This window comes from Xyrauchen texanus, chromosome 47 (genome assembly GCF_025860055.1).
Source record: "Xyrauchen texanus isolate HMW12.3.18 chromosome 47, RBS_HiC_50CHRs, whole genome shotgun sequence".
Lineage (NCBI taxonomy): Eukaryota > Metazoa > Chordata > Actinopteri > Cypriniformes > Catostomidae > Xyrauchen > Xyrauchen texanus.
Genome location: NC_068322.1, coordinates 6442423 through 6467984, shown reverse-complemented (window position 1 = coordinate 6467984; position 25562 = coordinate 6442423). Strand labels below are relative to the sequence as shown.

At 37.9% G+C, this 25562-nt stretch overlaps 2 protein-coding genes across 3 annotated transcripts in view; both read right to left on the bottom strand.

Moving 5' to 3' along the window:
* The window catches only part of LOC127639289 (calcium/calmodulin-dependent protein kinase type 1D-like), a 59424-nt gene extending 43823 nt beyond the window's left edge, over positions 1–15601 (bottom strand). The window contains exons 1-2 of one of the 2 annotated variants that reach the window (XM_052121224.1): positions 15186–15308; positions 1593–1889 (exon numbers count right to left, since the gene is read on the bottom strand). Coding sequence is in view for 1 of the 2 variants with exons in the window: in XM_052121223.1 (XP_051977183.1) it covers positions 15186–15283 (98 nt within the window). In the remaining variant the exon portion in view is untranslated. Of the gene's footprint in view, positions 1–1592; positions 1890–15185 lie in introns of both variants that reach the window. The other variant, XM_052121223.1, reaches the window with a different exon arrangement.
* A 2857-nt stretch (positions 15602–18458) lies between these two features.
* On the bottom strand, positions 18459–25562 carry LOC127639096 (cell division cycle protein 123 homolog). Its single transcript, XM_052120938.1, has 13 exons — positions 25453–25562; positions 24330–24401; positions 24185–24245; positions 24068–24100; positions 23877–23972; positions 23676–23782; positions 23514–23562; positions 20509–20584; positions 20229–20351; positions 20119–20147; positions 19741–19869; positions 19485–19622; positions 18459–19359 (listed from the first exon to the last, which is right to left on the bottom strand). Exons 1-13 carry the CDS (start codon positions 25524–25526, stop codon positions 19300–19302), a joined length of 1047 nt encoding a protein of 348 aa, XP_051976898.1. The 5' UTR covers positions 25527–25562; the 3' UTR covers positions 18459–19299.

Sequence of the window (25562 nt, the reverse complement as noted above, 5' to 3'; positions counted from 1 at the left end):
CACTTGCATTGTATGGACCTACAGAGCTGAGGTATTCTGCATAAGTAAGAAAGTCATCTTAGATGGCATGATGGTCAGTAAAAGATTAGAGAATTGTAATATTTGGGAGAACTATTTCTTTAAGAATTTATTGGATTGTGAAAAGTGGTATATAACAGTATATGACAGGTATTTGGAGGGGAGAGTTTGAAAAAAGATGGCTTGACTTGGAAATATCGGCTGAAACAAAACGTTTTTTTTAGAGCTGGATGAAAAATTATGAAAACAAACAGTTTATTTCTTTTGAATAACATGTACTGATGAATTGTGTAATGCTAAGAATATGTATTGAGAAGTAAATAGGGTGAATTTCGATTTCACGTAAACCTCATGTAAAGTGAAAATATCTGGATGCTAAGATACTGAATAAGAATAGTATTTTTGGCAGTGTCGGTTAGTTTATGCCAAGCACTGTTGGTTGGTGCAGGAGAGGCAAGTGCTAGTGCAAGCGAATAACTGGCATTTCGCACTGGGGTAATGACTGAGCTTTTTGATATCTGCGGTTGCTCTCCCCCAGGGGCCATGCTGACATCTCTGCTGCATTGCAAGTTCATCTCTCTTGCTCAGCAGTTCAGCTTGCATTCTGACTTAACAGGGAGATGACTGTTGCTGTAACATGCCCATTCTTCGAGGAAACGCTAACAAAATGTTGCTGAAAGATGCTGCAAATATGTTTTTTCTGAAAAAAAATCCTTATTTCCTGACAAATATCACAAAATTAGGTGTCCTAAAAGCCTGAGGTTTTATAAACTACCAAAAACAATCAAAAAAAAAAAAACCCTGAAAAAAGCTCTGTTGGTCCTCACAATACAAGTGAATGGTGACCAGAACTCAGAATGTCCACAACGGACATAAAGGCAACATAAACGTAATCAATATGACTCCAGTGGTTAAATCTACTGTATATCTTCAGGAGCAATAATATTGGTGTGGGTGAGAAAAAGATCAATATTATATATTTTTTTTATATAAATCTCCACCACTGACCAGCCCCAACAAATAGGTGGCTGAATGTGAACGTGAAAGTTTTTAGATTTACAATAAAAAAGGACACACTCACACTTATCATATCGTTTCAGAAGACCACTGGAGTCGTTTGGATTACTTTTATGCTGCCTTTATGTGCTTTTTGAACTTTCTGAGTTCTAGTCACCATTCACTTGCATTGTATGGACCTACAGAGCTGAGATATTCTTCTAAAAAATGCATTTGTGTTCAACAAAAGAAAGGAAGTCATACACAAACTGGAATGGCATGAGGATGAGTGAATGATGAGAGAATATTCATTTTTTGGGTGAACTATCCCTTTAAGCCCACATAATGGACACTTAGCTGTTCGACCTCGAACATCACGTGAGCAACAATATTTACATCGGAAAGTTTCTAATGTTTGTAATGGTGCTGCAGAATAGGTCTTACACGAAATCTGCAACTATCAATATTTTGTAAGCTGCAGTGTCACGTTAATAGAGAGAGTGGCAGGACCCAAACCCAGAGAGGCAAAGATGTGGGCTTTATTTACAAAGAACAAAAATACAAACCAAAACACTCACGAGGGGGAAAAAACAGAAACAGAATAATAAACTTGAAAAACTCAAAAAGCAGAAACCGACTGCAGTAATCACAGGAACAGGAAAAGACCGACTGGATAAGAAACAGCACCACAATACTACAAAAGATTTGACACCGGACTCAACACGAGAAGAGCATATATGGAGAGGTAATAAATAAGGGACAGGTGCCGTCGATCCGCTGATGAGCTAGGCAATCAGCGTTCCCATGGAAATACAGATCATCAAGGAGCTGGTCCTCAGCGTCCCATGAAAACGCCAATCACCCATCGGCGGCACCTGAAACACATGAGGGAAAACACTGACACACACAGACATGATACTCATAAGAGACAGACAGACATTCAGGGGATGCACAGTCAGACCCAACTGTGACATGCAGTACTTCTAATATAACTCTAATAAGAAGAAGACACTAGGGCTGCCGACTGTCCTGTATTAGCTGGAATGTCCCATATTTTGGACAAATATTGTCCCTTATAAAAGTGAATAGCATGAGGAGGGATGTCCCATATTGAAGTGCTCAAACTGCTCAAGCGTCCCGTATTCGCTTGGTGAAAAGTTGACAACCATACAGGACACACCAAACAAGTTTTAGATTCACTTTATAGACTGAAGAAACTTGTCCTTAGCTCTGCTCCAAAACCTGATCTTTCTTGCCATGTACTGTTTACATCAGGGTTGCAAATAACAATTATTTTGATAATCGATTAATCTAACGATTATTAGAACAATTATTCGACTATTCAGCGATTATTACAATAATTAATCATTAGATCTTAACCGATTATTCAGCTTGTGCCCCGACTTAAAATGTTGTATTAAATGTGCTTACTAACAATAAAGAGAATACCTCAATGACATTGACTGAATTAAAGGGAAAAAAATACTTTCTGCAAAAATTCACTGCAAAAAATCTTTTTGTCTTGTTTTCCATTTAAAATTGTCTATAAATGCTTAAAACAAAATACATTTACTTGAAAAGAAACATATGAGATATTTAGACTTGTAATCTAGCTGCAGCAAGCATGTCTGAGGGATGTGTGTCCCCACGACAGAGTGTGCTTTAGCCGGATGAAGTTTCAGTCTCCCCCCCTTAGATCAAGACATTCGTGCAACTCATAGAAGATGCGCTGACTGCACAGAGAAATGCCAGTTTCAGAGTTTGTAGTTATTTACTTGACCTGCTTCCATATTATTTTAACTGTATTAAAGCTACACTGTATTAAAGATGTAACGCCGGGGTGTTTCCTTTAAAGATGCTCTGACATGCAAGTTTTGCTTCAGTGTTGCAGCAGCTCTGGCTCTTCTTATTCCACAATGAGAGTGCTCCAGTATTTACTTATTTTGTATTTTTGTATTATAATTCCCTCATACTTTGCAATCTACATCACCTGAAGCTGTTTGGAAAATTTAGAGTGCATCTGGACTGTGAGCTGTGTAATTCTTCCTCTCCTCGGTCAGGTGTGAACTGCAGTGCTGCTCTTGCGTGTCATCATTAGAGTTTAATGTGATCTTATGTTATGTTAAATGAGATCAGTTGACTATTCGACAACAAAAAATTCTCAAAATTGTTTTATTGTTGATGTTGTCGATAACTAATGACTAATCATTTCAGCCCTAGTTTACAGAGGCAGCTACCTTCTAAGGCAGCATTCTAACCATTATGGAACCTCATAAGTTACTAAATTGGAACGCTAAACTACATAGGCACCAACTCCATCCATCACACAAAAAGCACTCCACATCTAAAAACATAAGGGAGACTTGACTCACAATTGATTCCAACCGAGTTTGATGTTAGCATGTTGCTAAGCTAACAACACAATGTTGCACCCTACCTTTGTTATCAGCTTTCATGTCAAGTACGCGTCTATGATGCTTAAAAATGCTGTCTAAGCCTGTGGTTATTGATCTTTTGCAAGTTGCGGTACTTCTAATACCACTCTAAGTAGTCAGTACACATTAATCAGTTTAAAACATGGCATGTATTTAAATTCGAATAATGAAATGTTTAATTGAAGTGGATTATATGGTTTTGTAACAGCGAAAGGAAGCTGCTTTGTGGAGACTGTTGCTGTGATGTGGAGGGGGGCTCATCTAATATTTGGCACTGTGCTCTGGGTTTCCATGTGGATCAGGCCGAGCTCACAGCAGGGTTCTTGCTATGGAAAAAGAAATAGCTGGGCTGGTGTCTTCTAAAAGAGCAGGGAGAACAGGGATCATGATGAAGAAAAAGAAAGAGTTTATAAGGAAGTGAGACAGACAGACAGGCACGTAACACCATAATGAACATGCTGTTCCAAAACAGTCTTTTTTATTTAGTTCATTTCTAGTGCCCTTTCAAACATAGTTCACTCTAAGCTTCATCACTATCCATGTTGCAGACAGCCTGTTCCCTCATAAGTGGCTCCAATTCCCATTTGTAGGCCAGTCATGGCTAAGCAGCAGAGATATTTATCGAGGAAGCAACTTGACGGTTGTGAAAGATGTTAAGGTTGACGTTGATACAGATTAATATAACATAATAGACTTAAATTGCCGCACTCTTTGTCACTGCTGTGAATGCCAAAGCCCTGACCCGTTAGGCTAAATGAAGACCATATTCCAACTGGGTGGAAAAGCTGGTGGCTATTTATAAACCGAGGTCACTCCTAAAGTAATGGGCAGTCCTTGTGTCCAAGCTTCATGTTTACAAGCGTGTTAGAACACAGGGTACATGACAAGCGGAAGATTGTCTATAATGTCAGTAATGAATGCTAAAAGCTAATGCAGGGGACAAATCTTCTAGTAACCTTTCTCTCTCTATTTTTGGAATCAATTATTCTGAATGGGAGATGGATAGAAATGAGACGAGGACCTTTTCAGTACAACAATTCATTCGTAAGCATACAAGCAACAATGATTGTAGTGTTGTACGCACATACTAACACTGTACAGAACCTCCCATGTGTGAAAAACACAAAAATACTCTTTGTACACAACACAGAGCACTTTGCCTTTCACACTTTAATAAATCAATTAGTGAAAGCACAGTGCTGTTGTATCCTGTATCAAGCTGCACAATGTAGAAAACTGCCCTTTTACACAAAATAACCTCAAAATCTTTTGTTAGGAATTCCATTTATTTTAATAATTTAATATATTAAATTGTTACATTTTATTAAGCATGTGAAAGTACCAGACAATCAATGAAATCTATTATAGAAAATTACCTTACAGGAAATACAGCGTATAACAAGTCTGAGGCTGTGGAATATTAGAATACTGAATACTGTGCAACTGCATACTACATACTATTATTTAACTATTATGTAACAATACAAGTTTTAAACAGAAGTAGCTTATAATGCATTGTTGTCACATGACATCACCACTTGCATGTTTAATTTTGCAAGTGGCGTCCAGTTATCGTGGCAGAAATACATTACTGTATTTTGCATTTTTATGTGTGTGGGAGAATGTCTCAAAAGAATAGTTCACCAAAAATGAAAGTTTGCTCATCATTTACTCACTTGCCACCCCAGATGCGTATGACTTTTAGATTTTTAGAAGAATACTTAGAAGCCCTGTAGGTCCTCACATAGTGAATGGTGACCAAAATTATGAAACTCCAAAAGCAGATAAAAGTAATCCATCCGACACCAGTCGCTTCAACATTTTGGTCACCATTCACTTGCATTTTAAGGACCTACAGAGCTGAATATTCTTCTAAAAAATCTTCATTTGTGTTCTTCAGAAAAAAGAAAGTCATCCAGATCTGCGAAGGCATGAGGATGTGTAAATGATGAGAGAATTTTCATTTTTGGGTGAACCATTCCTTTAACTCTTAGCAATCATGGTTGATATTCTTTCCACTTTATTATCCTGTAACAGCAGAACAAACAACTACCTTAACTACCCTAACAGAAAATAAAAAAACTGCTGCAATATTTTAAACTGCACTCCAATGAGGCAGACACAGTGATTTTGATGAACATTCCAATAGTCCATGCCACCCTCTTGTATTCCAATTAAACTTGATTAGGAATAGTCCCTGAAGAGGGCAGCAATTTAATATGTATTAATATGTATGTATTTTCGGTTGGTGATGGTACACTGAGTATGACATTCATATAGCCTGCAATTACAGCTTTACCCCCTTAAATGCGTAAATATGTCCCTGTAGATGACAATAATTGCACAAGTGGAGAAAATGTGTATATGACTGCACTGAGGGTTTAAAACCATTGATATATCAGTGACATATACCAGTTTTGCATTACTGCAATAATTCATAATGTTGAAAAAACAACAAAATTATGTAAAAATATATTTTTGAAAAAGGCTAACAGAAAAATTTACACAAATAGCTGTAATATGTAATGCTAATTAATACACACTCAAGCCAACTCTAGTGAGCAGATCTGCTGAAATATGGGTTGTCTGGTGGCATCAAGTTAAGTCCTTGCTATGATGTAATTCAAACCCACTAATCACAGGCATATTATAACTGCTACAGAACAGACAGGGCATAATTAGCGACTCACATACGTTTAAAGGGCTGCAAGGTGTCAGTAAAAACATTGCCAGGGAAACAAGTTCCTGGCTAAAAGACTTGAAAGGTCTGTCAGTTAGTCTAATCCTACTTAGTGTGAAATGTGCACTGTGTGTGTGTGTGTGTGTGTGTGTGTGTGTGTGGGCAGGTTTGCTTTCCATGTGGGCAGAACATTTTCAAAATGTCACCAGAAGAATAGAAAAAGCTGACAAAACCACAAAGTGGGAATCTCCCCAAAGTGTGAGTGGAGATTTTAGGAAATAAATACATTTTCTAAAAAGTTACAGGACTTGATAATAAATGCATATCCAGCATATTAACCTTCCCCTGTGGCATGACCGGAAGCATGTTGCATCAGCAGCGTGAGAGACCCGGATTCAGATCCTGAGTTTAAACCAGGAAGTAATCACGTTCGCATGATCAGTGACGAGCGTGATTTGGAGGTTGCATTTCCCTTTAACATTACATTTTTACTTCACTGATGGTGACGTTTTAGGTTTAAGGGTACAGTTTATTAAATATGCATTCCTCATCAGTGTATTACAGCCTGTACAGCCGAAAACAACTTGCTTCTGGCGCCCCTCTGTGGACGATACACCAGGAAAATGGAGCACACACCTGCACATAGACCCAACAACACTTATCGCTTTGGCCACAGGGGGCAGTTTAAGTCATTGTAATGCTAGCCAAAATTGATAAAGATATGCTTTGCATATTCACGTTACTTGACCATTATTATGTAAGGCAAGTACATCAAATGCAACAAAGACAAGTTCACGTTGTTTGAGGATGGCATGTTGTGTGCCCATATTGTCAACAGCCGATGTGATTTGGACAAAGTCTCTTTGAGAATTGACCTGCTCTTGTTAAGTGAACAAGCTTTGCTGATAAACATTGGAGACATGAGTACAGACGGTCGTCCCCTTGGCTGAAAAAGGCGGGAGGAACCAGACAGTACACGCTGATGAACAGAAGACAGAGGGAGTGAGCCAAAGACAGCAGAGCTTGAGGAGAGACGGAAGGGAGAGGATAATCTCCAGATGGGTTTCCTCCACCGTGAAGCTTGTTTGCTTTGATCAGCCTACATTAATCCTGCACATGACCTCCAGAGCCAAACAAATTATATCACCATTTAACATCCTGCAAACAATCATGTCAGTGCACGAACTTGTTAGGAAGATGTTACATGATCATTTAATTTATATGTGGGAGCTAGTATGTTGAAGGTTCTGTCCTCATTTATGCACCTACATTTCTTTCTTCTGTGGAACACAAAAGGAGAATTTTGTAGAATGTACTGGCCATTGAATTACACTTTAGTCTGTTCCTCACACAAAGCTACTGTCTTGTGGACTAATTTTATTAAATGTTTCTGGTTCTTTAGTGCCCTTTTCGAACTCTGGTTCTAAAAAAAAATACAGGCAAAAGCAACCAAAATATTCTTCATAATTTCGAAATTTTTGTTCCATGGCAGAACGTCATACAGGTTTGAAAAGACAAGGTGAGTAAATTATTGGGTGAACTATTCCTTTAATATCTGATGGTACTATTGCCACCCCAATGACAGCATATAACAGATGGCTGTAATCTGTGTTTATGTTCTCCAAAACAGATTGGGCCACAGGGAAAGGGACCGGGAGCCGGAAAGTACTTTTAAAGAGTGTGGCAGGGTGGAGTCGATCCGGGGCGTGATTTTACACACTTATCAGACTAATCATGCCTCCGAGAGGGATAAATGCCGACTGCGGATGGTGGTGCGACAGAGAGAGAATGTTTACAGGCAGCTGCCCGTCCTATGTGTGTGTTTGTGTCTTTTGGTTTCAGTTTTACATTAAAATATTATTTACATGGTCAAGCCGTTTCTCGCCTCCTCCTTTCCATTGATCTGCGTTACAAAGAGATTTCTCAACTTCTTCAGATCCTAGCTCGGCAACAAATTACGTTTGGCATCAAAGTGGCACTAAACAATAGCATAAATACCATAGCACCATTGGCTGAGCACGTACGCTGGGCAGCTCAAATAAACAGAGCAATGTTTTAAAAGCACCATATAGATACAGCGTTAACACTTTCAACCATCATTCTATTCACGGTAAACATTCTGTCTGAGAAATGGAGGAAGTCGAAGCGGCTTTATGTGAGACTCTGAGAATTGAAGAAAGGGTTTTTCAGGTACTGACAATTTTTCCGCGGCCGCCCAGGCAAAATCTCATGCCACCAAAGCAAATTCAATGACATTAATTTCACATTTGATCGATCGAGAGTGAAACCTGAGCACTGAGGGCCTGGGAGGCATATATATCGGCTCATATTTTCGGCCTTTTTTCTCCTTTGGCCAAAACAAAAAATGCTAATTTTCGGCCGAAATTTCGGTGCATCCCTAAATACAAGCGATCACAGAGTATTATGAGTGAAAACCCTGAGTTCACCTACTGGCTCATATTGCACACAAAAATGGTCTTTTGCCAACACTTGCTGGCTAAAATATGGAATGTCACAAAATTAAATGTAAAGAGACAGATAGCTCTTAATATGCATATGCACTACTCTTACACTTTAGTTTCGAATGGCACGAACACAAGCGGAGTGATACACACAGTGAAGCGTCTGAGTGCTGATTGTGTGAGATCATATATATATATTTGTGCTGTCCAATTTAACGCGTTAATAAATCATTAGCGCAAAATTTGTTTGATGCCACACATTTTTTTCATTGTATTACAGTTAAAGTTATTACAGTAAAGTCAGCCTGTGGAGTTTCTGGGGAGTTGGTGCCTCATGCAGACTGCGTAATATGTGAATAGGGAGCGGTGTGACTGATTACCACCGAACGGAAACCCTGCTGCTGTTTACAAGGTTCTGTCACAGTCTCTGTTGATAGTGCAGTAGCCAATGCAGAAGTTGGAGACATTTCTGGAACCCTGCAGGTAATCTACACTGTCATTAGCCCATTTTATCCCACCGGTTACAATTGTGACTGGGGTCTAAAAGGAGTTTTTGATCTATTTTCAATTCAGTTGTCAATTGCAAATGACAGTGCAGACTTTTCTGCATGAGTGGTGCAAATAGTCATATGACCAGAGCTATTTAATTCCACTGTGCTCCTGAATATTTTTCACAAGTGCCTAAAAGTTTTGTTAACCTCAGTCACCATATACTTTCATTGTATGGAAAGAAAAAGATGTAACTTAAGCAAATGATGACTGAGATATTCTGAGTAACATTCTCCTTTTGTGTTCTATGGAAGAAAGCAAGTCACACAGGTTTGGAACAACATAAGGGTGCACAAATGATGACAAAATTTTATTTTTGAGAGAACTATTCGTTTAAGAGATTTTCCAAACAGCATATCTGTCAGGATTCCCTCTGCAACAGTGCACAGTGAGTAACTGTGACATTGATTTAATAATAATATCACTTTTTAAACTATGGCTTGCCATGCAAAAGTCACTTTAATAGAGTACAGTGAAGAGAGAAGGAGAAACAGAGGGATGTGATGGAGAGAGAGACATTCTTAAATAGAGGACAAAGCCAGGAGCATGAGGCTGAAAGTGGAGCAGGCAATTAAGGGCTTCATGGCCTCAATGTTTCCTGTCTTTTTTATCTCTCTTCAGCCTTTCCTTTCTCTCCTCTTGTGTCACCACACCTGGTGCACTGTGCATGTGGTTTAGATTATGGCTCCGGGAGTTTTCTAACAGTAGCATGTTGTACCTGGCATCTGCACACCTGTTGAGTGATCACATGACATCGTGTTGCCTCTGGGCGCTTCACATACTGAATAATTCAGTTTCAAGCACAACATTGGGGGTGTACACCACACACACACACACACACACACACACACTAAAAACACGTACAGATGAAACACAACACTGAACTGACCCTTTGCTAAGCTCCACCCCCCTCGGTTACAGTTCTGACAAGCTCTGCAGAATTCCACATTGGAATGAATGAGAGATTGCCGTGAAGGACGTGGATTTTGGCATAAATGGAATGGATAATATTTTTACGTGGGTTTGAATGAAGAATGACATTGTAATGCATATTTATCTGAAGTTTTTTTGAAGGAATAAATTGTTAAATTACACAGTAATTTGATTAAAAACTGTGGAGACTGAATCAGAATGGAGGCAAAGGATTATTACAGTCACTAGAAAAGAGAAAATCTTAATTTAATAGCGATTACACATCTAATAACATTAACATAAGTGAACAGAGCTTTTTATAACATCTCATAACATACTCATTTTGATGCTGTGAACTGTTTATTTACTATCGCTTTTACTATGATTTGAATCAACACATAAATTAATTAACGTTCAGTTATTAGCTTTAATTTAACTTGGAGCAAATATAGTTGTCGTTGCAGATGTTATATGTTCATTTGGGAATGAGGGCTGACACAGTTTAATACATAACATGTTCTTCTCCAGATTTATTTAAAGTGTATATATATATATATATATATGTAAGCGCAGCGTAGTTCTAGCGGGAAGACTAGCAGCTGTTCATCATCACACCATTTGCTGGGTAATTCCTAGCCAATCGCATGTAAGCCATTGCTTTATAAGCTTCATTGCTGTTTCAGTGTGCTAACATGACAACCTCCACCACCCCACCACCACCAGTTGAGCCCTGTCCCGCACGGGGGTAGGCTCCTCGCCCCTGCCTCCTATCTCCGGCAGGATATGACTGTTCCGAGTATAACTCCCTCGGACCGCCAGACCGGGCTTACGCCAAAGAGAGACATTACTTTTCTGTTTTATATTCATCAAATAAATGGCATCTTAAACCTCACTCAAGCCTGTGTGTCTTCCCCATAGAAATATATATATATAAGTATCTTTTTTTAAAAGAAAGAAAAACACTGCTGTTATCCTCTCTGTGTAACTCATGTCACTATTACAAATGACTCAGCAACAACGTGTTTTAATTTAAATTTTTAATTTTGATAAAATCCCACTTAAAAGTACTCAAATACACATTACTCCCATAGGCTGTCATTGTAAAATAGCAAATGTGTGTCAGAGTAATGGCAGCAGGATTGGTCAGAAAGTCATTTAAGGTGGGGCTTAGCGAAGGTTCAATACTCATGTCCTTAAATAAATATTATGGGTTTAATACAAGTTAAGCTGTATTTAAGGTAATACTAAACCTACAGTTTTGATCAATTACTTTTATATGGATCATTCTACGTATCGCTGCAGTTTCCTAGTGAAATGAACACTAGATGTGCTACAACAATAATGACTTCATTCCCTTTTACGAGGAAACCTGCAGATTATCAGTTCATAAACATTTGCTTTTCGCTCGGTTCCTCACATATTGTTATCGTACGACATCAAAATACTTTTAAAATAGCGCATGACTTGAAAGGTGATACATTTTAACATTTACATAACATTACCAACCACTTCTATAAGCTTATTGAAAAGCGGAGTAACATGGTACAAGACCTGAAGACCATTCAAGGTGACACATGAGCAGAAAGTGTCATAGAAGCACCACATAATTACGTGGGTGCTTCAGCAATTGCATTTTCTCTCCACATTTGCTTTTTTGACACTATAGGTTAGGTTAAGGTGTAACTTAAGGGTAGGGTAATAAGTAGGGACGGCTCTTTTGTTGATTTAAAACAGGATAGAGCCATAACCTTAAAACCCTCGTCTGTTTGGGAGAAAATTTTACTCGCTTTTAGTGCCCCACAGTGGACATTTCACCTTGGATTTCATGAAAGTCACACAACTTTCATGAAATCAGGCTGGTTAAAATGTTAAAAGATACGAGCAATCAGGAGGTGATGTAGTGGTGGAATACACAAACAGAGAAAAAGAAAGCTAGAAAAGGAAAGTGTAGGTTGTGGGGGAAATGTCCTATGTGGTCATTCAGGGCCAAACAAGCTGAAACTGAATGATTCATGTGGCTCAAAGTGCAAGATGGCCAGGAGAAGATGTGAAACACTGAAGGTCTCTGAGCATTTCTGAAAACAACCAGCTTTAGAAAACTGCCCCTATGGAACACAACAGTTTAATTTGACATATCTGTCAAGAATATGTGCGGAAATAATACCACTCGCATAAGAAGCCCATGATAGACCGACCTAACAGGGTTTCAACATGCTGCTGCATTTCCACAGCATTTTAGGAAGAATCAATAATCAGTGATTCCAAAGGAAATCTAGCAAGAACAATAAACTACTGAAAAGATCAGGCATACTGTGTACTGGTTTATAATGACCGGTTGGAAGCCTGTGGGAGGAAAAATGAAATCTGCTTGTGACTGAGCGTAGGCGGAGGGGACCGCAAGACGACAGCAGTGGTTTTTATAAGGGGGGAAATGAAGATTGGTGAGACCCGCTTAATGGTGTGCTTGAACGGGCCAGTCAGAGTTGCCATGACTCCTGTCTATTAGGTTGCTATGACGGCAGTGTCTTCGCACTGAACTCAGATCCACCTAATAAGAGGTTTAATAGATGGGAAAGATTTCCATGTGTACTTACAGACACAGAGCGCTTTCATAACAAAACATACAATCTCACATATGCAAAAATCCAAGACTAATGTCCAAATTTGGTGGTCACAATGACAAAGTAAACTGAATTGAATATTTCAGTGTTTCTCAACTTGACAGGGCCCAGATTTTCAATTAGACATCAAGTTGGCACAAACCATGTGTATGGGTGATTCTTATGAAACCTGTCAAGAAAATGCCCTGATTCTATTTTCCTTCTAAATCTAAATTTTTCAGGCTTGTCAGATATTATTTTCATGACTGTTACCACATTTTTTACAGTCATGAAAATAATTTTCACAATTTTCAATACTGCAACACACAAAAAAAAGTCATTATGTTAGTCTTATAGCTGCACTGTAACACATACTTAAATAAATAAATGGTATATATATTATTTTAAATAAGTTAATTTAAATAGTTAAGTTTTTAATTTGTTGAGTATTTATACATCATAGTAGTTCTCCCTTGGTACTTACTGACTTTCATTTTTGAAAAGCAGTGTAATTGTACATCAGCATCTTTTTACTGTACAGTAAAAGCAACTGTGTAACGGTAATGAGAATCATCATCGAAAACAATGGAAAAAAGTAAAACATCCAGAGACATTATGGTAATGACAATTGGGGAGGTAACATGTGCTAACTATAATATCACAACGAAGAAAAAAAAAAAGAATAACAACAACTTACATTTATATAGCGCTTTTCTCAAACTCAAAGCGCTTTACATAGTATAGGGGGAATCTCCTCAACCACCACCAGTGTGCAGCATCCACCTGGATGATGCGACGGCAGCCATAGTGCGCCAGAACGCCCACCACACACCAGCTATTGGTGGAGAGGAGATGGTAGAGTGATGTAGCCAATTCAGGGATGGAGATTATTAGGAGGCCATGATAGATAGGGGCCAATGGGGGAATTTGGCCAGGACTAACTATAATATCACAACGAAGAAAAAAAAAAAGAATATATATATATATATGGACCTAAATATAACTTCATTTTCAAAACATTTAAGATTTATGACTTTCAATTTAATAACAAAATTCCATCAAACTGAATTGTGTAATCTTTCATTAAAAACAACAAATTGTATTAATTTTATTTTGTTAAAATTACACAAATGAAATGTGTAAATCTTTTCTTTTTTTTTTTCATTGATTTGCGGTTAAATTTGACCAGGGCATTTTCTTGACAGGTTTTGTAAGAATCACCCTTTTCCAATTTGCAAGTGAACCTTAATTTTATGTAGTCTGGATCGTATTTTTTATTACTTTGCGTAGTTTTGTACATGGTTTACATTACATAACTTGACATTACAATGTTCATGTTACAGTTGTAATTACATGCAATTGTAAAGCTTGTAACACATTGTTAATACTATTGCATTTAATTACATTAACATGCAATATGGTTTACATGCACTCTAATATTGTAAATTTGATGTACCATACAGTATTACCACAATTGTTAAGTAAACCTTTCAGACAGTGCATTACAAAATTTGGAGGCAATCTATTTAAGGCCTGTCTTCCTCCAGTGCTATAATCCAACCTGGTTAATCCGACTCTCCCCCATTTAGCACACACAGATTAAATTACTGCAGTCAAAGCGACTGGGACAGCCTGCCGCAGCACAAATATAATACACACTATACATGCCTTCAAGGATTTACAAGAACAACAACGGTGCATCTGTACACCACATCTATGTAGCTACAGTAGATGCACATAGGTCCATGAGCAGTAATGTGTGGCGAATAAAAACACAAACCAACATGATGATGCAAGTGGCTGCAGAGAGGGAGACAGCCCCACTGTTTACTACAAACACACCGTTACATGTGCATGACCACAGCAACTGCAAAAGCATTGCATGCCGTGCAACAGAAACTGCCATTCTCTTTTATGCATAAAACAAAAAGGGGTGTTTATGCATTGAGTGAGGACCTTCCAAAATAAGCACAAATTAACCCAAAGCACAACAATAGCCAGAGGGCTGTACATCAAAAACACTATTTGTGAGTGCACACTCCTATTCTGCTTTTAGAGAAGGCTTGAAAAAGAGTTAAACCACCATCAGAATCGTATTGTACCTACAGATAAAGGGTAGGCATAAATCAGCATTACATTTGTTTGTTGTTGCTGTTAATGAATTCTTTGTTTACCAACAAACAAGAGGAAAATTATCTGTGCTGGTTACACATGGACATTAACACTGGACATCAGATCTTCCTGATTAGCCTACACATTATTTACCTTGGTAACCATAGTTCCTACTAAAATACTACAGTTACTACAGTTATTGTCTAGTCACCACGGCCATCTAGAAACATAATAATGACAGATTGATTCTGATCACTCTATTTGAAGGAGATATTAATACATTAGAACATTATTTATCCATTACATTACAGAATTTGCAGTAATTATGGCATTTAGAGGAAACTATGGTTGCCATGATACATTTCCGTTACGGTTTACTCAGTCACTGCCATATGTCAAAACCAAAACAAAAGTTACTCACGTCCCGAGCACCTCCTTGAATTCAAACATCTCCTTGATATCATTGACCTGCTTCTTCCACGAGCAATCTCCGCCGGTCTCTCCGTTCTCCCGAGCCATGGCTGAAAAATACCCAAACCGGGAAGGACCCTAGATGGAGAAGTGAGCGCGCGCTGGAGATAAGGCGATCCCCGGAGATCTTCCCCCGCTTTCCCACGCGGCACTTCCTGCTTTCTCTTCCTCTCCGCTCGTACAGTTAACGAATAACCCTACTGAGGGTCTCCCGCGTGCGCTCTGATCTCCTTGAAGGAAGCGTCTTAAACGGTTTTACGTAAATAGTTCAGAGTGGCGCGTGCGTGTGCGCGCGTGTCACCTTTGCGGCGTCTTATCAGCACCGGTCGACTGCTGAACGCTGATCCCGCGCCGATTGATGCAACGCATCCGTTGTTATGGCAATGAAGAGAGAGAGAGAGAGAGAGCGAGAGAGAGAGAGAGAGAGAGAGAGAGAGAGAGAGAGGAGGAGGATGAGGAGGATGAGGAGGATGAGGATGCTTTACTTCTCACCGCGCGACTTGACAAAGAGCAAATGCATGTGAGAGAGGAGAGCAGGAGAGACCGTGTGGTAGTGTGGAACATTCGCATTGCACCAAAAGCATTCTCAAGACCAAATATGTAAGGCAAGCATCCATTCAAATCAATTATTTCAGGATTGTAACAATTCTCAGGATGCAGTATAACTAATGAAGTTGACAGATTAATAAAGATTATTTGTGGCACGTGGAGGAGAGGTTGTGGAGTCACTGTTGAGAATGCAGATCTTTCCCCTCAGTGTAAAATACAACCTCCACTGAACTGAAGATGAGCCTGTCTTTTTAATAAAATGTTAAGGTGTAGTTTGTCATTAACTCTTGCATGTTCCAAACCTGTATGACTTTTTTTTTTTTCTCCATGGAACATTAAATATTTAGGTAGACTGAGGTAGGCCTACCTCAGGCTCCTTTCACATTGCATCTCTTTTTCATACAGTGGAAGAGATTGATGTCTGAGGACTAGACTTTTTGTCCTTTTGTGCTCTATGGAATAAAGAAAGAGCCATATAGGTTTGGAACAACATTATGGTGATTAAATAATAACAGAATGTTCATTTGTGGGTGAAATATCCCTGTAAAAATACACATTCCAAGAGCATGAGTGAGCCCATAATTAAAAAAAAAAATAAGCTTGCTTTACATGTGTGTGTGTGTGCATCAGTCAGCTTCTCTGCTTTACTTTATCCACTCATGAGTATTCCAGCTGCAAACCACTGCAGTTTCCCTGCTCAGGAAAATCTGAGTCTCTCTCTCTCAAGCTCATTCTCTCTTTACCAGTTCTGAGTCAGCAAGTCTAAGCAGTTTGATTTGTCAGAGTCCATCATCACCAACCCCCTCTCAAATTCATCATCAAAAACATTTTTCCCTTTAAGATGATTCTTCCTCAGAATCCTCTATAACTCACTCAATCTGTGTTTTCAGCTATTAGAAAAGCATTCCTAATGATGCTACCAAGCACAGGTATTTGTTAATATGCTAGGTGTTAATAGGGAGTTTCTTAGTTAATATTTAGGTTACAAAACATGTCTTATATCAAATGAACCTACGATATTATAGCAATTGCAATTTCAAATAACTACATTTCAAAGATTTTACAAAATTTCATATGTAAATAGTTAATTAAATGGACCCTTTTGTAAGCTTATACAGAGGTAAACTACAGATTTAGCTGTTTTGGAATTAAATTGGTACTTTAATTCACCAAAGTGGCATTCAACTGATCACAAAGTATAGTCAGGACATTACTGATGTGAAAAACAGCCCCATCACTATTTGAAAAAAGTCATTTTCTTTATCAAATCTAGACTGGCCCCATTTCCAGTAGCCATCACTCCAACATTACTCTTATCCTTGAGTAATCATGCTAAATTGCTAATTTGGTACTAGAAAATGAGGAATGAAGGGTATACAATGCTTGAAATTGCCAAAAACCTGAAGACTTCATGAAAAGGTATACACTACAGTCTTTAAAGACATAGGACAACTGGCTCTAACAAGGACAGAAAGAGATGTGAAAGACCAGATGTACAACTAAACAAGAGGATAAGTACATCAGTCTCTAGTTTGAGAAATAAACACCTCACATGTCCTCAGCTGACAGCTTCATTGAATTCTACCCACTCAACACCAGTTTCATGTACAACAGTAAAGAGAAGACTCAGGGGTGCATGGCCTTATGTGAAGAACTGCAAAGAAAAATGACACTTTTGAAACAGAAAAACAAAAAGAAAAGGTTTGAGAGGGCAAAGAAACAGACATTGGACTACAGATAATTGGAAAAGAGTGTTATGGATCTTAACCCCATTGAGATTTTGTGGGATCAGATAGACTGTAAGGTGCGCGAGAAGTGCCCGACAAGACAGTCACATCTTTTGTAGTTATGACTACCGTAGTTTTGTTAAAGGAATGCCAGGGCAGTATAACACAAATATATTGATCTATATATACTGTATAGCATTTTTTATTGCATTAGACACTGAAATGAATTGGTAGCCGTCTGCGCTACGCTCTTTTTTTCTAGTAAGACCTATGTATTAGGGCAAAAATCGTATTCTTGATAATCATTTTTTAATTGTTTTCCTGTAAAAATATCAAAAAATCTTAAAAAAACAAGATCACTTTGATTTATCTTGTTTTAGAAACAACACTGCATAAGATATTTTGGTTTTTCAGAGAATGTATTTTTAACATGTGTATTTTGTCTTACTGTACTGAGTTTTTAAAGTCAAAACAAATGAAAAATCTACCAGTGCTGAAGAAGTGATATAAAGTATTTATAATATGTTACTGACCTTGAGTAATCTAACGGACTATGTTACAAATTACATTCTACAGCATGTATTCTGTAATCTGTAGTGGAATACATTTCAAAAGTAACCCTCCAAACCCTGTATATATATATATATATAAAATAAAGGTGAAAACATATCTTCTAGGTTTGTAAAAAGGGTCCATGGTCCATTAGGGTGCAAAAAAAAAAAAAAAACACCAAACAAAGATAACCCAATCAAGTTATCTGTTGATTTTGTTAAGAAAAATATGTTAAATGTTCACTTGGAGAGAACTGAATGAATTTTCTCCCAAATTACTGTTCAGCATTCAAAAGTTATTTGGTATTTGGCATCCTCATGTGGGTGATGAAAAAAGTGCTTTCTGTTTTATTATATTTCCAATTTTGGATTTTGCATCATTACTACAGAAACACTGTTTTTTCCCAATTTTTACACATTATTTATTGTTTACATGCAGTTTTGTATATATTGCACTTTGAAAAGTTATTTGGTATTTGCCACCCATATGTGGATGATGAAAAAAGTGATTTATGTATAATTATATTTCCGTTTATTTGTATTGCATTATAAATACATACAGAGTCTTTTTCGAGTTTTAAACACATAATTTTTTATTTCCTAGCCTGGTTTTGAATGTATTGCACTTTGAATTTATTAGGTGTGTGAGCACTATTGAGGACAGAAAACATAAAAATGACTTCTGCAACACAGAGGTGTGAATAAACCTGCTGAGCAAGAACTCACTTGTCCTCCACTACACCAAACCCATTATATACAGCAAGTGTGCACAATCCTGCTTGTAAAGATGTCATTTCCTGCACAGTTATGTTCCAACTTCCAACTCTAATCAAATACACTTCACTTTAAAAACAACAGGCGGTTCTGTTAGAACTTGGAACAAAAACAATGAGGCAGACAGATATCCAACAACAGGATTAAAATATATTGGTTAAAAATAAAAATGCTGTATTCATTTACTCATCCTCATGTTGTTCCACACTGTATGACATTCTTTCCTCTGTTGAACACAAAACAAGATGTTACACACAATGTTACCCTTAGTCAGAATTCACTTTCATTACATCTTTTTTCCATACAATGAAAGTGAATGTTAACAGAGGCCTAAAAAACATCCTGCCTAAAATCTCCTGTTGCCTTACATAGAAAAAAGAAACTCATAAAGTTATGCAACAAAACCCTTGAGTAAATGATGATAGATTTTTGGGTTAATTACTGATGCAAAATCCTTGCTCATCTACAATTGAGGCACAGCCCCTTCTTCTTTAGACTCCTCCTCCTCCTGCTGACTCCTCTTCTGCAATTACAGAAGAAAAGGAATACAATATAATTCAGATACATTGTTTCCTTGTCGCTTTCAAAGTGCAAATTAGTTTTCTCCTCCTATCTTAGTTGGCTGTTCTTCTTCCCTGTTTCACTCACCAGCTTAAGAAAATCAATGAGTTTATATGCGTCTTCTCCAGTGGTGAGATCTAGGAAGTCTCGTGGGATTCGGTAGGACAGACAAGGGCTGGGCTGCACCGTGACTTCACTGGTGGTAGACCGGAAGGCAGGTCTATCCTAATAAAAAAACGTTATGTAGGCAATCCACACTGTACAACTGTATTTATTTACAAGACTGGTACTGCATTATAACAGTGTGTTAGGTTAAATATGTTTTGGTGCAAGTATGGCATACTTGCTGTGCTGTCTCTGCCTGCGCCTGATTGGCTGTGAGACTATTCCCAGAGGTTAGCTCCTCCCACGTGAAGAGCAAAGAGTCTGTGACCTCACCGAAAGGGTTGAAGTCAATCAACCATACACGTCCCTATAAAAAGCAATACGTTTCATACACATGAGTTGCTATGTGCTTTGAGTTTCAAGATACTATTCTATAATTCAACCCAAAATGTACAACCACTGGCTTGCATTTTAATTACATTTGAAAAATAATAACTTTTTTATAGGATGGATAAATACTCATAGTGGTACATTTCCAAGAAATGCAAAAATGTCATATTGTAAAACCATAAATTTAACACATTTAATATAAGACTTGCATTTATAAAAACCTTACTGAGCTGTCTCTGTAAACATCCAGGACAACTGAAAAAAGAAACAGCGTTAGTGCCCATATATCGTATAATCATAACTAAATATCTTTTAGCTTCACTGAAATAAACTTACAGTCCTCATCTGGGAACTGATATTGAATGTGGTCCCTGAAGAACTGCAGTATGGATGAGGAGATGCTGGCCTCCTGTTTGGCGATATGCTGGTAATGTTGTGTGTAATCTCTCTGACAGATTGCTAAAAAAACAGGCTTAATCTCAGCATTGAGTGAAAATCAGATCTTTAGCTTTGCTCAAGATCTGAAACCTTCATCGTACAAATAATTGCAATACATCATGATACTCACTTGTGTTACGTTTAGAACAGATTGTCCACATATACAGAATTGTCATACCTACGAGTTTGTTTTCCTTCACAAAGCAGCGAAATTCTCCTCCTGGAATGAGCTCACTCCATTTTCTTAATACCATCTAAACAAAATAAATGTCATAGAGAGAATAAGGTACACACACATATATACATACGTTTACATGTACATACAGTACAATATGAATATGTGTGTATATAAAATATACTGTATTTATAAATAGATTCTGTACACACACATATACATATATACAGGTCCTTCTCAAAAAATTAGCATATTGTGATAAAGGTCATTATTTTCCATAATGTAATGATAAAAATTAAACTTTCATATATTTTAGATTCATTGCACACCAACTGAAATATTTCAGGTCTTTTATTGTTTTAATACTGATGATTTTGGCATACAGCTCATGAAAACCCAAAATTCCTGTCTCAAAAAATTAGCATATTTCATCCGACCAATAAAAGAAGTGTTTTTAATACAAAAAAAATAAAAAAAATCAACCTTCAAATAATTATGTTCAGTTATGCACTCAATACTTGGTCGGGAATCCTTTTGCAGAAATGACTGCTTCAATGCGGCGTGGCATGGAGGCAATCAGCCTGTGGCACTGCTGAGGTGTTATGGAGGCCCAGGATGCTTCGATAGCGGCCTTAAGCTCATCCAGAGTGTTGGGTCTTGCGTCTCTCAACTTTCTCTTCACAATATCCCACAGATTCTCTATGGGGTTCAGGTCAGGAGAGTTGGCAGGCCAATTGACACAGTAATACCATGGTCAGCAAACCATTTACCAGTGGTTTTGGCACTGTGAGCAGGTGCCAGGTCGTGCTGAAAAATGAAATCTTCATCTCCATAAAGCTTTTCAGCAGATGGAAGCATGAAGTGCTCCAAAATCTCCTGATAGCTAGCTGCATTGACCCTGCCCTTGATAAAACACAGTGGACCAACACCAGCAGCTGACATGGCACCCCAGACCATCACTGACTGTGGGTACTTGACACTGGACTTCAGGCATTTTGGCATTTCCTTCTCCCCAGTCTTCCTCCAGACTCTGGGACCTTGATTTCCGAATGACATGCAAAATTTGCTTTCATCTGAAAAAAGTACTTTGGACCACTGAGCAACAGTCCAGTGCTGCTTCTCTGTAGCCACTGGTTCAAAAGTGGCTTGACCTGGTGAATGCGGCACCTGTAGCCCATTTCCTGCACACGCCTGTGCACGGTGGCTCTGGATGTTTCTACTCCAGACTCAGCCCACTGCTTCCGCAGGTCCCCCAAGGTCTGGAATCGGTCCTTCTCCACAATCTTCCTCAGGGTCCGGTCACCTCTTCTCCTTGTGCAGCGTTTTTTGCCACACTTTTTCCTTCCCACAGACTTCCCACTGAGGTGCCTTGATACAGCACTCTGGGAACAGCCTATTTGTTCAGAAAGTTCTTTCTGTGTCTTACCCTCTTGCTTGAGGGTGTCAATGATGGCCTTCTGGACAGCAGTCAGGTCGGCAGTCTTACCCATGATTGCGGTTTTGAGTAATGAAACAGGCTGGGAGTTTTTAAAAGCCTCAGGAATCTTTTGCAGGTGTTTAGAGTTAATTAGTTGATTCAGATGATTAGGTTAATAGCTCGTTTAGAGACCTTTTTCATGATATGCAAATTTTTTGAGATAGGAATTTTGGGTTTTCATGAGCTGTATGCCAAAATCATCAGTTTTAAAACAATAAAAGACCTGAAATATTTCAGTTGGTGTGCAATGAATCTAAAATATATGAAAGTTTAATTTTTATCATTACATTATGGAAAATAATGAACTTTATCACAATATGCTAATTTTTTGAGAAGGACCTGTATATATACACACACTTGTGGCCAAAAGTTTGGAATAATGTACAGATTTAGCTGTTTCGGAAGGAAATTTGTACTTTTATTCACCAAAGTGTCATTCAACTGATCACAAATTATAGTCAGGACATTAATAATGTGAATAATTACTATTACAATTTGAAAAAAAAAAATCAGAACTTCTTAAACTACTTCAAAGAGTTCTCATCAAATAATCCTCCATGTGCAGCAATGACAGCTTTGCAGATCCTCGGCATTCTAGCTGTCAATTTGTCCAGATACTCAGGTGACATTTCACCCCACACTTACTGTAGCACTTTCCATAGATGGAGCAGTCTTGTCGGGTAATTCTCACGCACCTTACAGTCTAACTGATCCCACAAAAGCTCAATGGGGTTAAGATCCATAACACTCTTTTCCAATTATCTGTTGTCCAATGTCTGTGTTTCTTTGCCCACTCCAACCTTTTCTTTTTGTTTTTCTGTTTCAAAAGTGTCATTTTCTTTGCAATTCTTCCCAGAAGGCCTGCACCCCTGAGTCTTCTCTGTACTGTTGTACATGAAACTGGTGTTGAGCGGGTAGAATTCAATGAAGCTGTCAGCGGAGGACATGTGAGGCATCTATTTCTCTAGAGACTCTGATGTACTTATCCTCTTGTTTAGTTGTACATCTGGACTTTCACATCTCTTTCTGTTCTTGTTAGAGCCAGTTGTCCTTTGTCTTTGAAGACTGTAGTGTATACCTTTGCTTGAAATTGCAAAAAAACTGAAGATTTCATACATTGTACAGCCTTCATTCCTCAAAACAAAGATTGACTTGTGAGTTTCAAGAGAAAGCAGTTTCTTTTTTGCCATGTGATTTTCTAGTACTGAATTAGCAATTTATTATGATTACTTAATAATAATGCATTTGAGTGATGGCTGCTGGAAATGGGGCCTGTCTAGATTTGATCAAATATTACTTTTTTCAAATAGTGATGGTGCTGTTTTTTTAAATCAGTATTGTCCTGTCTATACTCTGTGATCAGTTGAATGCCACTTTGGTGAATTAAAGTACCAATTTCCTTCCAAAACAGCTAAATCTGTACATTATTCCAAACACACACACATATACATATACATATATATATATATATATATGTATATATATGTATTTACACACATACATGTACATGAACACAGTGTATTCTACATACTTCATAGTTTATAGTTGGGTTTGGAGAATCATCACTACAGTGAAGGAACCTGAAACAAGAGGGATATAAAACAACACAGAGTCAAATGGAGCATGAGTGATTTGCATGTTTGCACATAATAAACATGTATGATAGGTCAGAAATGTTGCCTTTGACACTTACGGTTGTGTGAGGTCATGTGTGATGAAATCTGAACTTTTAAAAAGAAGGAAGATATCACTTAGACTCTGACACTGTAAGGAACTGTTTAAGGCAATCCAGTTGGCATCCTGAAAGGAAAGATTGAGGGTAGAGAAAGACAAGGTAAAGGGTAAGTATTATACATCTCTATGTTTATAGAGTATGGCTGTGTGGTGTTCTCACTCGAGGGGCACTCCAGTTCAGTTTCGGAAAGACACGCCCACCCAGAACATTAATTGCCTCCTGGACCTTTATACTGAACTCTGGGAATTCTGGGGCCTGAAAAATATTAACACAACCTACCCTTTACTACCTGATGTATATTACAACTGCAGCCTTAAATGCCCTTAGATTAACTCAGGACATCATCTCACCATAACTGTTGTTGTGGTTTCATCATCAGTCCACTGGAAAACACAGAACACAGGCATTAGGTAACATTGATAACTGCAAGTGTTAAAGAGATGAATGAATGTCTTGTGTGCAAATACCTGAATGTCCTCCTCATCAGAATCACTGTTGGTGGCCTGTGTGTGTTGATTGGTGTTCTCGCTATAAAAATAGTCAATTAGACAAAAGCATTCAATATGTAGGCCAAATCATTTGTTTAATACCAAATGTTTGCCCCAATCTTACCTGCCAGAAACCACAAGAGTCCCGTCGTCTAATAAGTAATCAATTACATTTTGAGGAATGGGTAGAATCAAACTAGAAAAAGAGAAAACAACCATCAATAGAGATTTCATTACAACAGCTCTGTTCCAAAATAACAAAATCAAAAGATACAACATTTTGTATCTCCTCATAATTAGATGTGTTTTACCTCAATGCTAGCAGTTATTGATGGACACCTTAAAGGTAGAATTCACCCAAAGATTTGTAATCTCTCATCATTTACTCACCCTCACGCTATTTCTTGACTTTATTTCTACTCCTGAACATAATCAAATATTTTTAGAAGAATATCTCAGCTTTATAATAATTTTTCACTATCAATTTTCATCCCTGCCCGAAGAAGGCATTCTTCGTGCATAACACCACCTTCTGGGCAGGGATGAAAATTGTTGCCAAAAACTAAAGAAGAAGAATGTAAACGTGAAAGTGGAGATTTAGTAGAAATATTGATCTGTTTCTCACCAACACCTATCATATCACTTCGAAAGACATAGATTTAACCACTGCAGTCCAATTGATTACGTTTATGATGCCTATATGTGCTTTTACGAGCTTCAGAGTTTTGGCCACCATTAATTTGCATGTTATGGACCTACAAAGCTGAGATATTTTGTTTCTAACAATCTTTGTTTATGTTCAGCAGAACAGAAAGACATACACTTATGATATGAAAGTGAGTAAATGATAAGAAAATTGTAATTTTGGGGTGAATTGTCAATTTAATAGCCAAACAATTTCAGATATCAGCATCTATTTTATGCATATGATAATTTGGCTAATACTAGCTGTTTCGTGTTTAAAGTACTGTAGTGATACCATGACACGTTTTGTGATACAGAAGGTTTGTGGTGCAGAGAGATTACCATGGTTTTAACATGGTATCCCAAGGTACTTCAAAGAATACCATGGTATTGCCATTGTACAAGTTCAAAATAATCATGGTAGTATTATATTATACGTCCAAAACATCATGGTAGCCTACATTTGGGAGTTCTTGGCAACTACAGTACACTCGTTTTTTTTTTTATCGTTCGTTTTTTCAGGATAAATATATTTTCTCAGGTAGTAGAAATAACCTTCTTACCTCTTTATAGTGTGTTTCTTGAATAAAGGATACCAAACGGAGAACTGACAGTTGACAACCTGTTCTTTCTTCATGCTGTAAATCTTCGCGCGACCTCAAAAATATTCCGG

Excerpts from the sequence above, each read along its gene's own strand:
- LOC127639096 (XM_052120938.1), bottom strand. The coding sequence starts at position 25,526 with ATGAAGAAAGAACAGGTTGTCAACTGTCAGTTCTCCGTTTGGTATCCT. Across the intron at positions 23,973-24,067 it reads AAACCACAACAACAGTTATG|GCCCCAGAATTCCCAGAGTT; the intron begins GTGAGATGATGT and ends AATATTTTTCAG. Across the intron at positions 19,870-20,118 it reads ATGTTTACAGAGACAGCTCA|GGACGTGTATGGTTGATTGA; the intron begins GTAAGGTTTTTA and ends TGCTTTTTATAG.